The 14,198-nt window shown below is 42.6% G+C and overlaps 1 protein-coding gene across 1 annotated transcript in view; it reads left to right on the forward strand.

The window, feature by feature from the left end:
• Positions 1 to 14,198, forward strand: part of pola1 (polymerase (DNA directed), alpha 1) — a 94,445-nt gene that overhangs the window by 19,972 nt on the left and 60,275 nt on the right. The window contains exons 19-26 of the mRNA XM_021620436.2: positions 7,126 to 7,242; positions 7,445 to 7,620; positions 7,724 to 7,853; positions 7,961 to 8,080; positions 8,438 to 8,531; positions 9,057 to 9,181; positions 9,273 to 9,422; positions 9,592 to 9,714. Of these exons, the coding sequence (XP_021476111.2) occupies positions 7,126 to 7,242; positions 7,445 to 7,620; positions 7,724 to 7,853; positions 7,961 to 8,080; positions 8,438 to 8,531; positions 9,057 to 9,181; positions 9,273 to 9,422; positions 9,592 to 9,714 (1,035 nt within the window). The remainder of the gene's footprint in view (positions 1 to 7,125; positions 7,243 to 7,444; positions 7,621 to 7,723; positions 7,854 to 7,960; positions 8,081 to 8,437; positions 8,532 to 9,056; positions 9,182 to 9,272; positions 9,423 to 9,591; positions 9,715 to 14,198) is intronic.

The following is a 14,198-nucleotide window of genomic DNA, read 5'->3' on the forward strand; positions in this document are numbered from 1 at the left end:
ACACTGCTTAAACTAATAACACACACACTGCTTAAACTAATAACACACACACTGCTTAAACTAATAACACACACACTGTTTAAACTAATAACACACACACTGCTTAAACTAATAACACACACACTGTTTAAACTAATAACACACACACTGTTTAAACTAATAACACACACACAATTCTACGTTTGAATTATTGAATACCGTGTAAACATTCACAGTGCAGGGTGGGAAAAGGATGTGAAATCAAATTTTATTGGTCACATACGCATGGTTAGCAGATGTTAATGCGAGTGTAGCGAAATGCTTGTGCTTCTAGTTCTGACCATGCAGTAATATCTAACAAGTTATCTAACAATTTCACAACAAAGGAATGGACTAAGAATATGTACATATAAATATATGGATGAGCGATGGCCGAATGGCATAGGCAAGATGCAGTAGATGGTATAGAGTACAGTACATAAATATGAGATGAGCAATGTAGAGTATGTAAACATTATATAAAGTGGCATTGTTTAAAGTGACTAGTGATACATTTATTACATCCAATTTTTTATTATTAAAGTGGCTTGAGATTTGAGTCAGTATGTTGGTAGCAGCCACTCAATGTTAGTGGTGGCTGTTTAACAGTCTGATGGCCTTGAGATAGAAGCTGTTTTTCATTCTCTCGGTCCCAGCTTTGATGCACCTGTACTGACCTCGCCTTCTGGATGATAGCGGGGTGAACAGGCAGTGGCTCGGGTGGTTGTTGTCCTTGATGATCTTTTTGGCCTTCCTGTGACATCGGGTGGTGTTGGTGTCCTGGAGGGCAGGTAGTTTGCCTCCGGTGATGCGTTGTGCAGACCTCACTACCCATTGGAGAGCCTTACGCTTGTGGGTGGAGCAGTTGCCGTACCAGGCTGGGTGATACAGTCCGACAGGATGCTCTCAATTGTGCATCTGTAAAAGTTTGAGTGTTTTTGGTGACAAGACACATTTCTTCAGCCTCCTGAAGTTGAAGAGGCGCTGTTGTGCCTTCACCATGCTGTCAGTGTTGGTGGACCATTCCAGTTTGTCCGTGATGTTTACGCCGAGGAACTTAAAACGTTCCACCTTCTCCACTACTGTCCCGTCGATGTGGGTAGGGGGATGCTCCCAATGCTGTTTCCTGAAATCCACGTTCATCTCCTTTGTTTTGTTGACGTTGAGTGTGAGGTTATTTTCCTGACATCACACTCCGATTGCCCTCGCCTCCCTGTAGGCCATCTCGTCATTGTTGGTAATCAAGCCTACCACCGTAGTGTCGTCTTCAAACTTGATGATTGAGTTGGAGGCGTGCTTGGCCACGCAGTCATGGGTGAACAGGGAGTACAGGAGAGGGCTGAGAACGCAGCCTTGTGGGGCCCAGTGTTGAGGATCAGCGAGGTGGAGATATTGTTTCCTACCCTCACCACCTGGGGGCGTCCCGTCAGAATGTCCAGGACCCAGTTGCACAGGGCGGGGTTGAGACTATGATTATGATTTTTCAACACCGATACCAATTATTGGAGGACCAAAAAAGCCAATACCGATTTTTTTTTTTTTTTCTATTTTATTTGTAATAATGACAATTACAACAATATTGAATGAACACTAATTGTATCTTAATATAATACATCAATAAAATCAATTTAGCCTCAAGTAAATAATGAAACATGTTCAATTTGGTTTAAATAATGCAAAAACAAAGTGTTGGAGAAGAAAGTAAAAGTGCAATATGTGCCATGTAAAAAAGCTAATGTTTAAGTTCCTTGCTCAGAACATGAGAACATATGAAAGCTGGTGGTTCCTTTTAACATGAGTATTCAATATTCCCAGGTAAGAAGTTTTATGTTGTAGTTATTATAGGAATTATAGGACTATTTCTCTCTATACCATTTGTATTTCATTAACCTTTGACTATTGGATGTTCTTATAGGCACTTTAGTATTGCCAGTGTAACAGTATAGCTTCCGTCCCTCTCCTCGCTCCTCCCTGGGCTCGAACCAGCAACACAACGACAACAGCCACCCTCGAAGCAGCGTTACCCATGCAGAGCAAAGGAAACAACCACTCCAAGGCTCAGAGCGAGCGAGTGACGTTTGTAACGCTATTAGCGCGCGCTAACTAGCCTTCCATTTCACTTCGGTTACACTAGCCACATCTCGGGAGTTGATATGCTTGAAATCATAAACAGCGCAATGCTTGATGCACAGTGAAGAGCTGCTGGCAAAATGCACGAAAGTGCTGTTTGAATGAATGTTTACGCGCCTGCTTCTGCCTTCCACCGCTCAGTTAGATACTTCGATACTTGTATGCTTGTATGCTCAGTCAGATTATATGCAACTCAGGACACGCTAGATAATATCTAGTAATATCATCAACCATGTGAAGTTAACTAGTCATTATGATTGATTGATTGTTTTTTATAAGATAAGTTTAATGCCAGCTAGCAACTTACCTTGGCTTACTGCATTCGCGTAACAGGCAGTCAGTCTCCTTGTGGAGTGCAACAAGAGGCAGGTCGTTATTGCGTTGGACCAGTTAACTGTAAGGTTGCAAGAATTAATCCCCCGAGCTGACAAGGTACGAATCTGTCGTTCTGCCCCTGAACAGGCAGTTAACCCACTGTTCCTAGGCCGCCATTGAAAATAAGAATGTGTTCTTAACTGACTTGCCTAGTTAAACAAAATACCATTTTAAAGGTGTAAATTTTTTTGGGGCAAAATCGGTGTCCAAAAATACCAATTTCCGATTGTTATGAAAACTTGAAATCGGCCCTAATTAATCGGCCATTCCGATTAATTGGTCGACCTCTAGTTGAGACCCAGGGTCTCGAGCTGAGTGACGAGTTTGGAGAGTACTAGGGTGTTAAATGCTGAGCTTGGAGTGTGACTGTTTATTTACAATGTGATTTTCTGGATTTTTTTTTCTCATTTAGTAGTTGAAGTGTACCTATGATGAAAATTACAGGCCTCATCTTTTTAAGTGGGAGAACTTGCACAATTGGTGGCTGACTAAATACTTTTTTGCCCCACTGTATGTCCTTAAACACACCAGCCAGCTGGTCTGCGCATGCTCTGAAGACACGGCTAGGAATGCCATCTGGGCCTGCAGCCCTGCGAGGGTTAACACATTTAAATGTTTTACTCAAGTTGGCTGCGGTGAAGGAGAGCCCGCAGGTTTTGGTAGTGGGCCGTGTCGGTGGCACTGTATTGTCCTCAAAGCAAGCAAAGAAGTTGTTTAGTTTGTCTGGGAGCAAGATGTTGGGGTCCGCGACAGGGCTAGTTTTCTTTTTGTAGTCCGTGATTGACTGTAGACCCTGCCACATACCTCTTGTGTCTACGACTACTTTGTCTCTATACTGATGCTTAGCTTGTTTGATAGCCTTGCGGAAGGAATAGCTACACTGTTTGTATTCTGTCATGTTTCCGGTCGCCTTTTACTGATTAAAAGCAGTGGTTTGCGCTTTCAGTTTTGTGCGAATGCTGCCATCAATCCACTGTTTCTGGTTGCGGAAGGTTTTAATATTCACCGTGGATACAACATCACCAATGCACTTGCTAATAAACTCGCTCACCAAATCAGCGTATACGTCAATGTTGTTGTTCGACGCTATCCGGAACATATCCCAGTCCACGTGATCAACGCAGTCTTGAAGCGTGGAATCAGATTGGTCGGGCCAGTGTTGAACAGACCTAAGCACGGGCGTTTTCTGTTTTTGTTTCTGGGAGCAACGGAGTCGTGGTCAGATTTGCTGAAAGGAGGGCGAGGGAGGGCTTTGTATGCGTCGCAGAAGTTAGAAGAACAATGACCCAGGATTTTTACAGCCCGGGTCACGCATTTGATGTGCTGATAAAAATTTAGGGAGCCTTGTTTTCAGATTAGCCTTGATAAAATCCCCTGCTACAATAAATGCAGCCTCAGGATATGTGGTTTCCAGTTTACATAGAGTCCAATTTAGTTATTTCAGGGCTGTAAGTGTCTGCTCAGGGTGGGGGGTATACACGACTGTGATTATAATCGAAGAGAATTATCTTGGTAGATAATGCGGTCGGCATTTGATTGTAAGGAATTCTAGGTCAGGTGAACAAAAGGACTTGAGTCCCTGTATGTTGTTATGATCACAACACGACTCGTTGATCATAAGGCATACACCCCCGCCCTTCTTCTTACCCTTGGATTTAATAACTGGTTGACCCTCCTTTGGCAGCAATAACCTCAACCAAATGTTTTCCGTAGTTGCGGATCAGACCTGCACAGTCAGGAAGAATTTTGGACCATTCCTCTTTACAAAACTGTTTCAGTTCAGCAATATTCTTGGGATGTCTGGTGTGAACTGCTCTCTTGAGGTCATGCCACAGCATCTCAATCGGGTTGAGGTCAGGAGTCTGACTGAGCCACTCCAGAAGGCATATTTTCTTTTGTTGAAGCCATTCTGTTGATTTACTTCCTGTGTTTTGGGTCGTTGTCCTGTTGGATCACCCAACTTCTGTTGAGCTTCAATTGGGGGACAGATGGCCTAACATTCTCCTGCAAAATGTCTTGATAAACTTGGGAATTTATTTTTCCGTCGATGATAGCAAGCTGTCCAGGCCCTGAGGCAGCAAAGCAGCCCCAAACCATGATGCTCCCTCCACTATGCTTTACAGTTGGGATGAGGTTTTGAAGTTGGTGTGCTGTGCCTTTTTTTTCTCCATACAGTGTTGTGTGTTCCTTCCAAACAACTCAACTGTAGTTTCATCTGTCCACAGAATATTGTGCCAATAGGGCTGTGGAACGTCCAGGTGCACTTTTGCAAACTTCAGACGTGCAGCAATGTTGTTGTTTTTTAGACAGCAGTGGCTTCTCCCGTGGAGTCCTCCCATGAACACCATTCTTGTTTAGTGTTTTACGTATCGTAGACTCGTCAACAGAGATGTTAGCATGTTCCAGAGATTTCAGTAAGTCTTTAGCTGACACTATATGATTCTTCTTAACCTCATTGAGCATTCTGCGCTGTGCTCTTGCAGTCATCTTTGCAGGATGGCCACTCCTAGGGAGAATAGCAACAGTGTTGAACTTCTTTCCATTTTATAGACAATTGGTCTTAGTGTGGACTGATGAACAAAGATACTTTTGTAACCCTTTCCAGCTTTATGCAAGTCAACAATTCTTAATCTTCAGTCTTCTGAGATCTCTTTTGTTTGAGGCATGGTTCACATCAGGCAATGCTTCTTGTGAATAGCAAACTCAAATTTTCTGAGTTTCTTTTTTATAGGGCAGGGCAGCTCTAACCAACATCTCTTATCTCGTCTCATTGATTGCACTCCAGGTGAGCTGACACCTGACTCTAATTGGCTTATGGAAAAGTCATTAGCCTTGGGGTTCACATACTTTTTCCAACCTACACTGTGAATGTTTAAATTATGTATTCATTATAGACAGGAAAAATACAATAGTTTGTATGTTATTAGTTTAAGCACACTATATTTGTCTATTGCTGTGACTTAGATGAAGATCAGATCAAATTTGATGACCAATTTATGCAGCTATCCAAGTAATTCCAAATGGTTCACATACTTTTTCTTGCCACTGTAGGCGTACAGAGGACCATTATCAGCAACCATCACTCCTGTGTTCCAATGGCATATTGTGTTAGCTAATCCAAGTTTTTAATTTTAAAAGGCTAATTGATCATTAGAAAACCCTTTTGCAATTATGTTAGCATAGCTGAAAACGGTTTTTCTGATTTTAAAGAAGCAATAAAACGGGCCTTCTTTAGACAAGTTGAGTATCTGGAGCATCAGCATTTGTGAGTTTGATTACAGGCTCAAAATGGCCAGAAACAAAGCACTTTCTTCTGAAACTCGTCAGTCTATTCTTGTTCTGAGAAATGAAGGCTATTCCATTCGCGAAATTGCCAAGAAGCTGAAGATATGGTACAACGCTGTGTACTACTCCCTTCACAGAACAGCGCAAATTGGCTCTAACCAGAATAGAACGAGTGGTGCAAAACTAAGCATAAGGATAAGTACATTCAAGTGTCTAGTTTGAGAAACAGTCCACAAGTCCTCAACTGGCAGCTTCATTAAATAGTACCCGTAAAACACCAGTCTCAACGTCAACAGTGAAGAGGCGACTCCGGGATGCTGGCCTTCTAGGCAGAGTTGCAAAGAAAAAAACATATCTCAGACTGGCCAATAAAAAGAAAAGATTAAGATGGGCAAAGAACACAGACCCTGGACAGAGGAAGATTGGAAACGGGTGTTATGGACAGACAAATCTAAGTTTGAGGTGTTCGGTTCACAAAGAAGAACATTTGTGAGATGCAGAAAAAAATGAAAGATGCTGGAGGAGTGCTAGATGCCATCTGTCAAGCATGGTGGAGGCAATGTGATGGCCTGGGGGTTCTTTTTGGTGGTGTAAAGTGGGAGATTTGTACAAGGTAAAAGGGTTCTTGAAGAAAGAAGGCTATCACTCTATTTTGCAACGCCATGCCATACCCTGTGGACGGCGCTTAATTTGAGCCAATTTCCTCCTTCAACAGGACAATGACCCAAAGCACAGCTCCAAACTATGCAATAACTAATTAGGGAAGAAGCAGTCAGCTGTTATTCTGTCTATAATTGAGTGGCCAGCACAGTCACCGGATCTCAACCCTGTTGAGTTGTTGTGGGAGCAGCTTGACCGTATGGTACGTAAGTGCCCATCAAGACAAACCAACTTGTGGAAGGTGCTTCAGGAAGCATGGGGTGAAATCTCTTCAGATTACCTCAACAAATTGACAACTAGAATGCCAAAGGTCTACAAGGCTGTAATTGCTGCAAATTGAGGATTCTTTGACAAAAGTAAGTAAGTACTTGTCAGTGTCTTGACTATATTTCCTTCTCATTTTGCAACTAATTTCAACTTTTGAATTGTAAATAAGGTATTTTTATTTTATACATTTGCAACAAAAAAAACAACTTATTTTCGCTTTGTCATTATTGGGTATCGTGTGTAGATTGAGTGAAAAATAATTTAAATTTTAGAATTAGGCTTAAGCAAATGTGGAAGGGAAGGGGTCTGAATACTTTCAGAATCCACTGTGTATTACTGCTCTCTATATTTACACCCCAGCTGACCTCTCTTCTCATCTATTTCCTGTAGGGTCATGATATATTTGGCTTTGACCTGGAAGTGCTCCTTCAGAGAATCACTGTGTGTAAGGTCCCCCACTGGTCCAAGATCGGACGCCTCAAGAGGTCCAACATGCCCAAACTAGGGGTGAGTATCAGGGACTCGAACCTGGGTCCTCAGAGCAACTCAATATTATGTTAGCACACTGAGCTAAAGTCTCCTTCATTTTGCTTGCACATGTCACACTCCTTTGCAGTGGCTTTGGTCCATATCTAGGCCTTACAGCAAAGGATAGTGGAGGTTCGAGTGGGTGTTAATGGTCTTCCTCTCTGGTGCCTGTGCTGCGTAGGGTCGCAGTGGCTTTGCAGAGAAGAGCGCCACCTGTGGCCGTCTGGTGTGTGACGTTGAGATTTCAGCCAAGGAGCTGATTCGCTGTAAGAGCTACCACCTGACTGAGCTGGCTGCTCAGGTGCTGAAGACTGAGCGAGCCACTATACCTGCTGAGAACATCAAAAACCTCTACAGGTGTGTGTGTGTGTGTGTGCCTCTCCATATGAGTGCTTGATCCCACAATAAAAATCTAAAGTTCAGCTGTAAAGGTCCTGGTGTGTGTCTGTCCCTCCATCAGTGACTCCCCCCACCTGTTGTACTTGTTGGAGTTGACATGGACAGATGCCAAGCTGATCCTCCAGATCATGTGTGAGCTCAACGTGCTGCCTCTCGCCCTGCAGATCACAAACATAGCAGGCAACGTACTGGTGAGAGAGACACACACGCACCGTTGAGTGAAATGCTGAGTAATTCTTAACACATGAACCCGCTCTCTCTTTTTCTCTCTCTCTCTCGTCTCACTCTCTCGCTCTAGTCTCGTACTCTGATGGGGGGTCGTTCTGAAAGGAATGAGTATCTGCTGCTCCATGCCTTCCATGACAAGAACTACATCGTACCTGACAAACCCTCCTTCAAGAAGGCCCAACAAGAACTGGTATACACACTTGCATGAGGCCAATACTAGACACTTGATTTTGTTTCCTTTGTGTCGTAGCCAGAGCCAGGGTAGAGAAATGCACTAAACTAAAGTCTAAACATGTTTTTAGTGATTTTGAGTTCTGGCTTATTTAGGTTTTGGCACTGAAAGGAACAGGAAACCTACCAATGTAATAAATCATTTTAGATTTGTCTGTCATCACTCACTCACCGTATGGGCCTAGTGCAAGACGGACTTTCTTCCTTTCTCTCTTACCTTCACCTCTCCTTTTCTCACTTTCTCTGTTTCTCTCTACGTTTTTCTCGCTCTCCATCTCACTTTCTCCATTTTGCTCTCTCACATTCCCTCACTCAGGCAGAGGGAGAGGAGGAGGGGGATTCTGGGAAAGGGAAGAGTAGAAGAAAGAAAGCAGCCTATGCAGGTGGACTGGTACTGGACCCCAAAGTGGGTGAGTCGGGGTGGGGGGGGGGGTCAATATGTGCATTATGAAGTCTCAAGTTTCTATTATGTTTTTGTAACATTCTGTGTGAATTTCGCCCCAAAATGTCCATGCTGTACCAAAGTAATATGTGGGGACGTTCTCCTGTCCTTACCTTAAGTGTTGTCTACACACCTCATCAATAGTACTGTAGCATGGATTGGATTGTTTTCAAGTGTTTTTAATCATTCCTGGAAATGTAATCCCCCTCCAAATAAAATGGTCTTTGTTTGAGGTTTGTGTGTTCCATAAAACGGATAGTTCCGTTAGGTTTCATATTGAACAAGGTGTGTGTAGTAACTATTGCTTTGTTACAGACTTTGTTTAATATGAATCATGCTATGTAAAAAAATCTATTTACACCATCAAAATGACAGACGTGTGTTTCTATGAAGTACCCTGCTGGTCAGAATGCACCCTAGTGTGTGACATTCACCGGAGCAAAGAATTCTGAGTGGCTGTCTGTGAGGAGTAACTCCTATTCACTCCCCGTAGGTTTCTATGATAAGTTTGTGTTGCTGCTGGACTTCAACAGTCTGTACCCCTCCATCATTCAAGAGTTCAACATCTGCTTCACCACCGTACAGAGAGAGGCCCACAGCACACGCAAGAAGACTGAGGTGTGTGTGTATGTGTGTCTTAGTCGGAGAGAGACTCACTGTGTGTGTGTGTGTGTTTGAACAGTACCATTTCTTGTTTCTGTGCCAAAAGGAGCATGACCCTGATGAGATTCCAGAGGTTCCGGACGCCGACCTGGAGATGGGAATTCTGCCCAAAGAGATTCGCAAGCTGGTGGAACGACGTAAACAAGTGAAACAGCTGATGAAAGCACAAGACATCAACCCTGACCTTTACCTGCAGGTACATGCATAACGACTTCTGCTGTCAGGTTTCTCTCTGTTGTGATTTTCAGTTTCAAAAACCTCTGATTTGTTACTCATAACCCAGACCACACTTGCTTGAAGCTGAAATGCGTAGGTGGTGGCTTTTCTTGAATAACACAGTAGTATCTCTCTGTCTCTGTTTGCAGTATGACATCCGTCAGAAGGCTCTGAAGCTGACGGCTAACAGTATGTACGGCTGTCTGGGCTTTAGCTTCAGCCGCTTCTACGCCAAGCCACTGGCCGCGCTCGTTACACACAAGGGTAGAGAGGTGAGTTACGTCCTGCTGGGTATACTGTAGCGAACGACTGGTCAAGTATGAATGCTGGAGCAAATCCCACTAGAGGGCAGTCCAAGACCAGCCTCTCACACACATTACTTTTTTCTTCTTCTATTGATAATCCCTTTTCATTTTTTGCATTGACAAATGTAATGTCTGATTCTGAATACATTTGCTCCATCTCGTTTCATCGTCTGTGGTTGGACTGTGAGGTAGCAACAGTGTGTACTTTTTCCTCGTAGCCTTAGGGGCAGCAGGGGATGCTGAAGGTGACAAAGTTCTGATTTTAGTCAGGGGTTTACCTGTAGCTGGTCACCACACACACCACGCCTGCATTAATTGAATGAGCTCTAACAATATCCACACATACCTCTGGTGTTCCAGTTATCCTCAGGGAGATGTTTATTGGGATCCCCTTACAGCGCCATTGTGTTCCCTAATAGAGGTCAGGGCTTGTGCTTGTGTGTTTGGTTCAGCTCTGTGAGAGTGAGTGACTGATACCAACATAAACGGGTGTGCCATATCTGTATCTGTGTAGCCCTGAGCCTTGGGTTTGGTCTTAGCCCAGTTTAATTTCACACCTCATTCTGTGACAGTAGAATAGATAGGACCATCATTAAGCCCAGGGCTGTCCTGTCCTGTATAGTTCTGCTTCAGAGCTGAACTGCGACTCAGTAAGTTATCAGTGATGTACGCAGGATTCTCCCCTTCTATAATATTAGAGGAAGTTCTAATTCTATGGTTAATTCAATCCCTACTCAACGGTATAAACCCTCAAATAAGCAGTTCTAAGAAGTCACTTTGAAAAGGAAAGACCTTGACTCAGATTAAACTTCTGACAGGTGAAAGCCAAGTAGCTCCAAGTTAGTTTCTAGTGATTTGGAGCCAAAAGGGGCAGCTGGATGTTTGTAGTGTGTTTTCTAGTGTATTTATACTTGTCTAAAACCGCATAGCTGTCCTGTATCACCATATACACACAACTATCATCAATTGAATATGCTTTCCTTTTATGATCTGGTTTTAGGGCTGTTTATAAATAAACATTACACGACACCACCACTCACCCAGAATGCTTTGCTTATAAAGGCCTTTTTGCGGCTCCCTTTGTGGTCCCCTCTTTGTTTGTGTGTGGGATCTCCTCTTTCTCTCACTCTTGTCTAAGCTGAGGCAAAAACCCCTCTGGGAATAGCAGGTCAGGCCTGAGTTCTCAGTCCAGGGAGGGGTTAAGATGCCTGGGCTTAGGAGGGGATGACAGCCCCCTGGCTGTGGATGTTCTTGTCTGATTTACCAGGTTGAAAGGGAAATCTCCCTCCTTTATCTCCAGCCTTCTGCCAAGTTGCACCCGCATAAGTGTACAAGCGTGTGTTTGTGAGGCAGAGAGACAACTCAACTGTTTGAACTCTGTTCTTTGTAGGGGAACATTTGTTGTGCCCCGGTCCCCCCATCCCTGGTATGTGGGGTTATTAGGGGATGGGGAGCATTAAGTGGAGGGTTTAGGGTTATACGGCTCAGGGTCCGGCACAGATGTCCCCAATGTGTTATTTTTGGTTCCTTTGTGTGGGAGCCAGGGGTAGAGGAGGGCATACACAGATGTAATGTACAATCACATTTGACACAATGGTTATTTTGGATAGGTTAGTTTTAAGGGGGTAACAAGGTGTAGTAGTGAGGAGATAACAGGCGCATGGTGTTGTGTGAGTGCGCGTTTGCACTAATCGAGTGATGTTAACCACTTTAGTCTATGGAAGCTGTTGGTGGTTGTGGAACGCTACTTAGTTTGAACTCTGACCCGTGTGTGTCAGGGTTTCCATTAGCCGGTAGTAGCTGGCCAATTTTTTTAATAAAATAAAATCCGATAAATGAAACTGCCGTTGGACAATTTACCGGGAGAAGATGGAAAAAATCCCATTGCAAAATAATGCTTTTTAGCCTATTCATTGATGGAAATACATTTGACCCGATCATGCTTATCAGTCTGTAGGATCATTTGATTAATTTAGTAGAATTAAATTGTATATAAATTGTATATTTTTCGTTAGTTATGTTTATCACATACATGCAGATACAGAGCCTATGAGCGAAAATCGTTCAGACGGCACAAGAGCTGCTGCTACAACTTCTCAAACATCCACTCATTCGTTGCTGCTGGAGTGAAACATGCTTTTATAAGCCCAATCGTTGCCTAACAATTCTAAATGCAATCCTGTGTTAACAGTTTTATGGCCACGATTTAAAAAGTTATTCTATTTTTATTTCTCAACTGGTAGGCTAATTGAAGTGCTCTTCCCATTCGCCATTCAAGTGCATATGGGCAAAGGTCGGCAAGCTTCAGCGCGTCACAAACCATTTTGCAATGAGCTGGAGGCAGTATGCATTTAGAAAACATATACTTAATTGTTTGAAACTTTAACATTTTACATTGAACAAAAATATAAATGCAACGTGTAAAGTGTTGGTCCCATGTTTCATGAGCTGAAATAAAAGATCCCAGAAATGTATCATATGCACAAAAAGCTTTATCTTATTACATCCCTGTTAGTGAGCATTTATCCTTTGCCAAGATGATCCATCCTGCTGACAGGTGTAGCATTTCAAGGAACTGGGGACAATAAAAGGCCACTCTAAAATGTGCAGTTTTGTGTCACAACACGATGCCACAGATGTCAAGTTTTGAGGGAGTGTGCAGTTGGCATGCAGACTGCAGGAATGGCCTCACAACGGCAGACCACTTGTATGGCATCGTGTGGGTGAGCGGTTTGTTGATGTTAACGTTGTAAGCAGAATGCCCCATGGTGACTGTATGGTATGGCTAAGCATAAGCTACAGACAACGAACACAGTTGCATTTTATCGATGGCAATTTAAATGCACCAAGACACCCATTGTCGTTCCATTCATCATGGTTCAGCATGATAATGCACGACCCCATGTCGCTGGAAGCTGAAAATGTCCCAATTCTTCCATGGTCTGTATTCTCATCGACGTGTACGACCTCGTGTTCCAGTTCCCGACAATATCCAGTTCCCGCTAATACCCACACAGCAGACATTGTGGGCTAGGATGGGAATGCTATGTTGCACGTGTAGCGCAAAATTTTATGTGGTGTCATTACGTAATTCACCTATGTTGTTATATTGGTATGCACGTCAGCTTTGACATCGGTTTATCACATCAGCGTTAAACTAGACATCGGGCCAATACCAACCAACGTTGACATTTTTAGCTAATATCGGCCGATTCCGATATGTTCACCGATATATCCTGCATCCCTAGTTAGAACTCAACACTGCACCCACACTGTTCCTCTGGATAAGAAGCAATGTAAAGATGACTGTAACACACACACACACACCTTTCAATGAATTATCTGAAATGTAATTTACATTTGCTGTACTGCTATTCTTGTTAATCTACTTGTCTCCCTAAAGCCTATCTGAAGACCGTTTTAAATCTCTCTATGTAATAAAAAGATACCGGTGGTGGACCAAAAAACAGAATCACCTGGATGAATGAATGAATGAAAGACATCAATAAGCCCCCACCCAAAAAGTGCATGAGTGGTCACCCAATAGTCATCTTCTTGTCCCTCCATTTGTTTGCATTTTTGTCCACCACTTTGTAGGTCTTCTGTCCCTGATATCCCTCAACCCTGATCTAATTATTCTCTCTCTGCATCAACGACTACTTGTTCACTCCAAACGTCTTTGAGAGGGTACAAATGTTTATAATTTATTTTAATCTTGGTAAAGGCACCATAGCTAGATCCACAATATGCATGACTAGTTTTTGTGTGTTTTAATCTGTTTAAATCTGAAGAAATGTATATATATTTTTGCTCATGTTCATTGATTATTAGGCATATCAACACACCTATCCACATGTGTTTCAATGCCAACCAGGCGTAATAGGATCATACTGGCCTTAATTGGAACAAAAGTGATTTATGGTGAGAAAGACGGAATAGCAAAGTCTACTCATGACATATTGGAAACCAATGGTTTGGGGTATGAATATACTTTATATACTACAATATTGTGCTAAGTTAGTATTGAGCATATTGAACAATAATGCTTCATTGTCATTAACATTATGTATAGAGGGAGTGCTTTTTGGGCTACTGTACCCTTTAAACCCACCTGAGATGAATGTCAAATTTACAAAAAATGGAATCTACACTACATTACCAAAAGAATGTGGACACCTGCTCCTCAAACATCTCTGGTCTGAATTCTTAGTTAAATAAGGTATTTCTGTTTTTAATTTTTAATACATTTGCGAACATTTCTAAACCAGTTTTCGCTTTGTCATTATGGGGTATTGTGTGTGTGTATATTGATGAGAGAAAAAAATGGAATCAATTTTAGAATAAGGCTGGAACGTAACAAAATGAGTAAGGGAAGGGGTCTAAACCTTTTCCGAATGCACTGTATAACAATGCAAGGTTAATTTAACTGCAAAATAAGACAAAATGCATTG

Source organism: Oncorhynchus mykiss, chromosome 11 (genome assembly GCF_013265735.2).
Source record: "Oncorhynchus mykiss isolate Arlee chromosome 11, USDA_OmykA_1.1, whole genome shotgun sequence".
NCBI classification, from domain to species: Eukaryota; Metazoa; Chordata; class Actinopteri; order Salmoniformes; family Salmonidae; genus Oncorhynchus; species Oncorhynchus mykiss.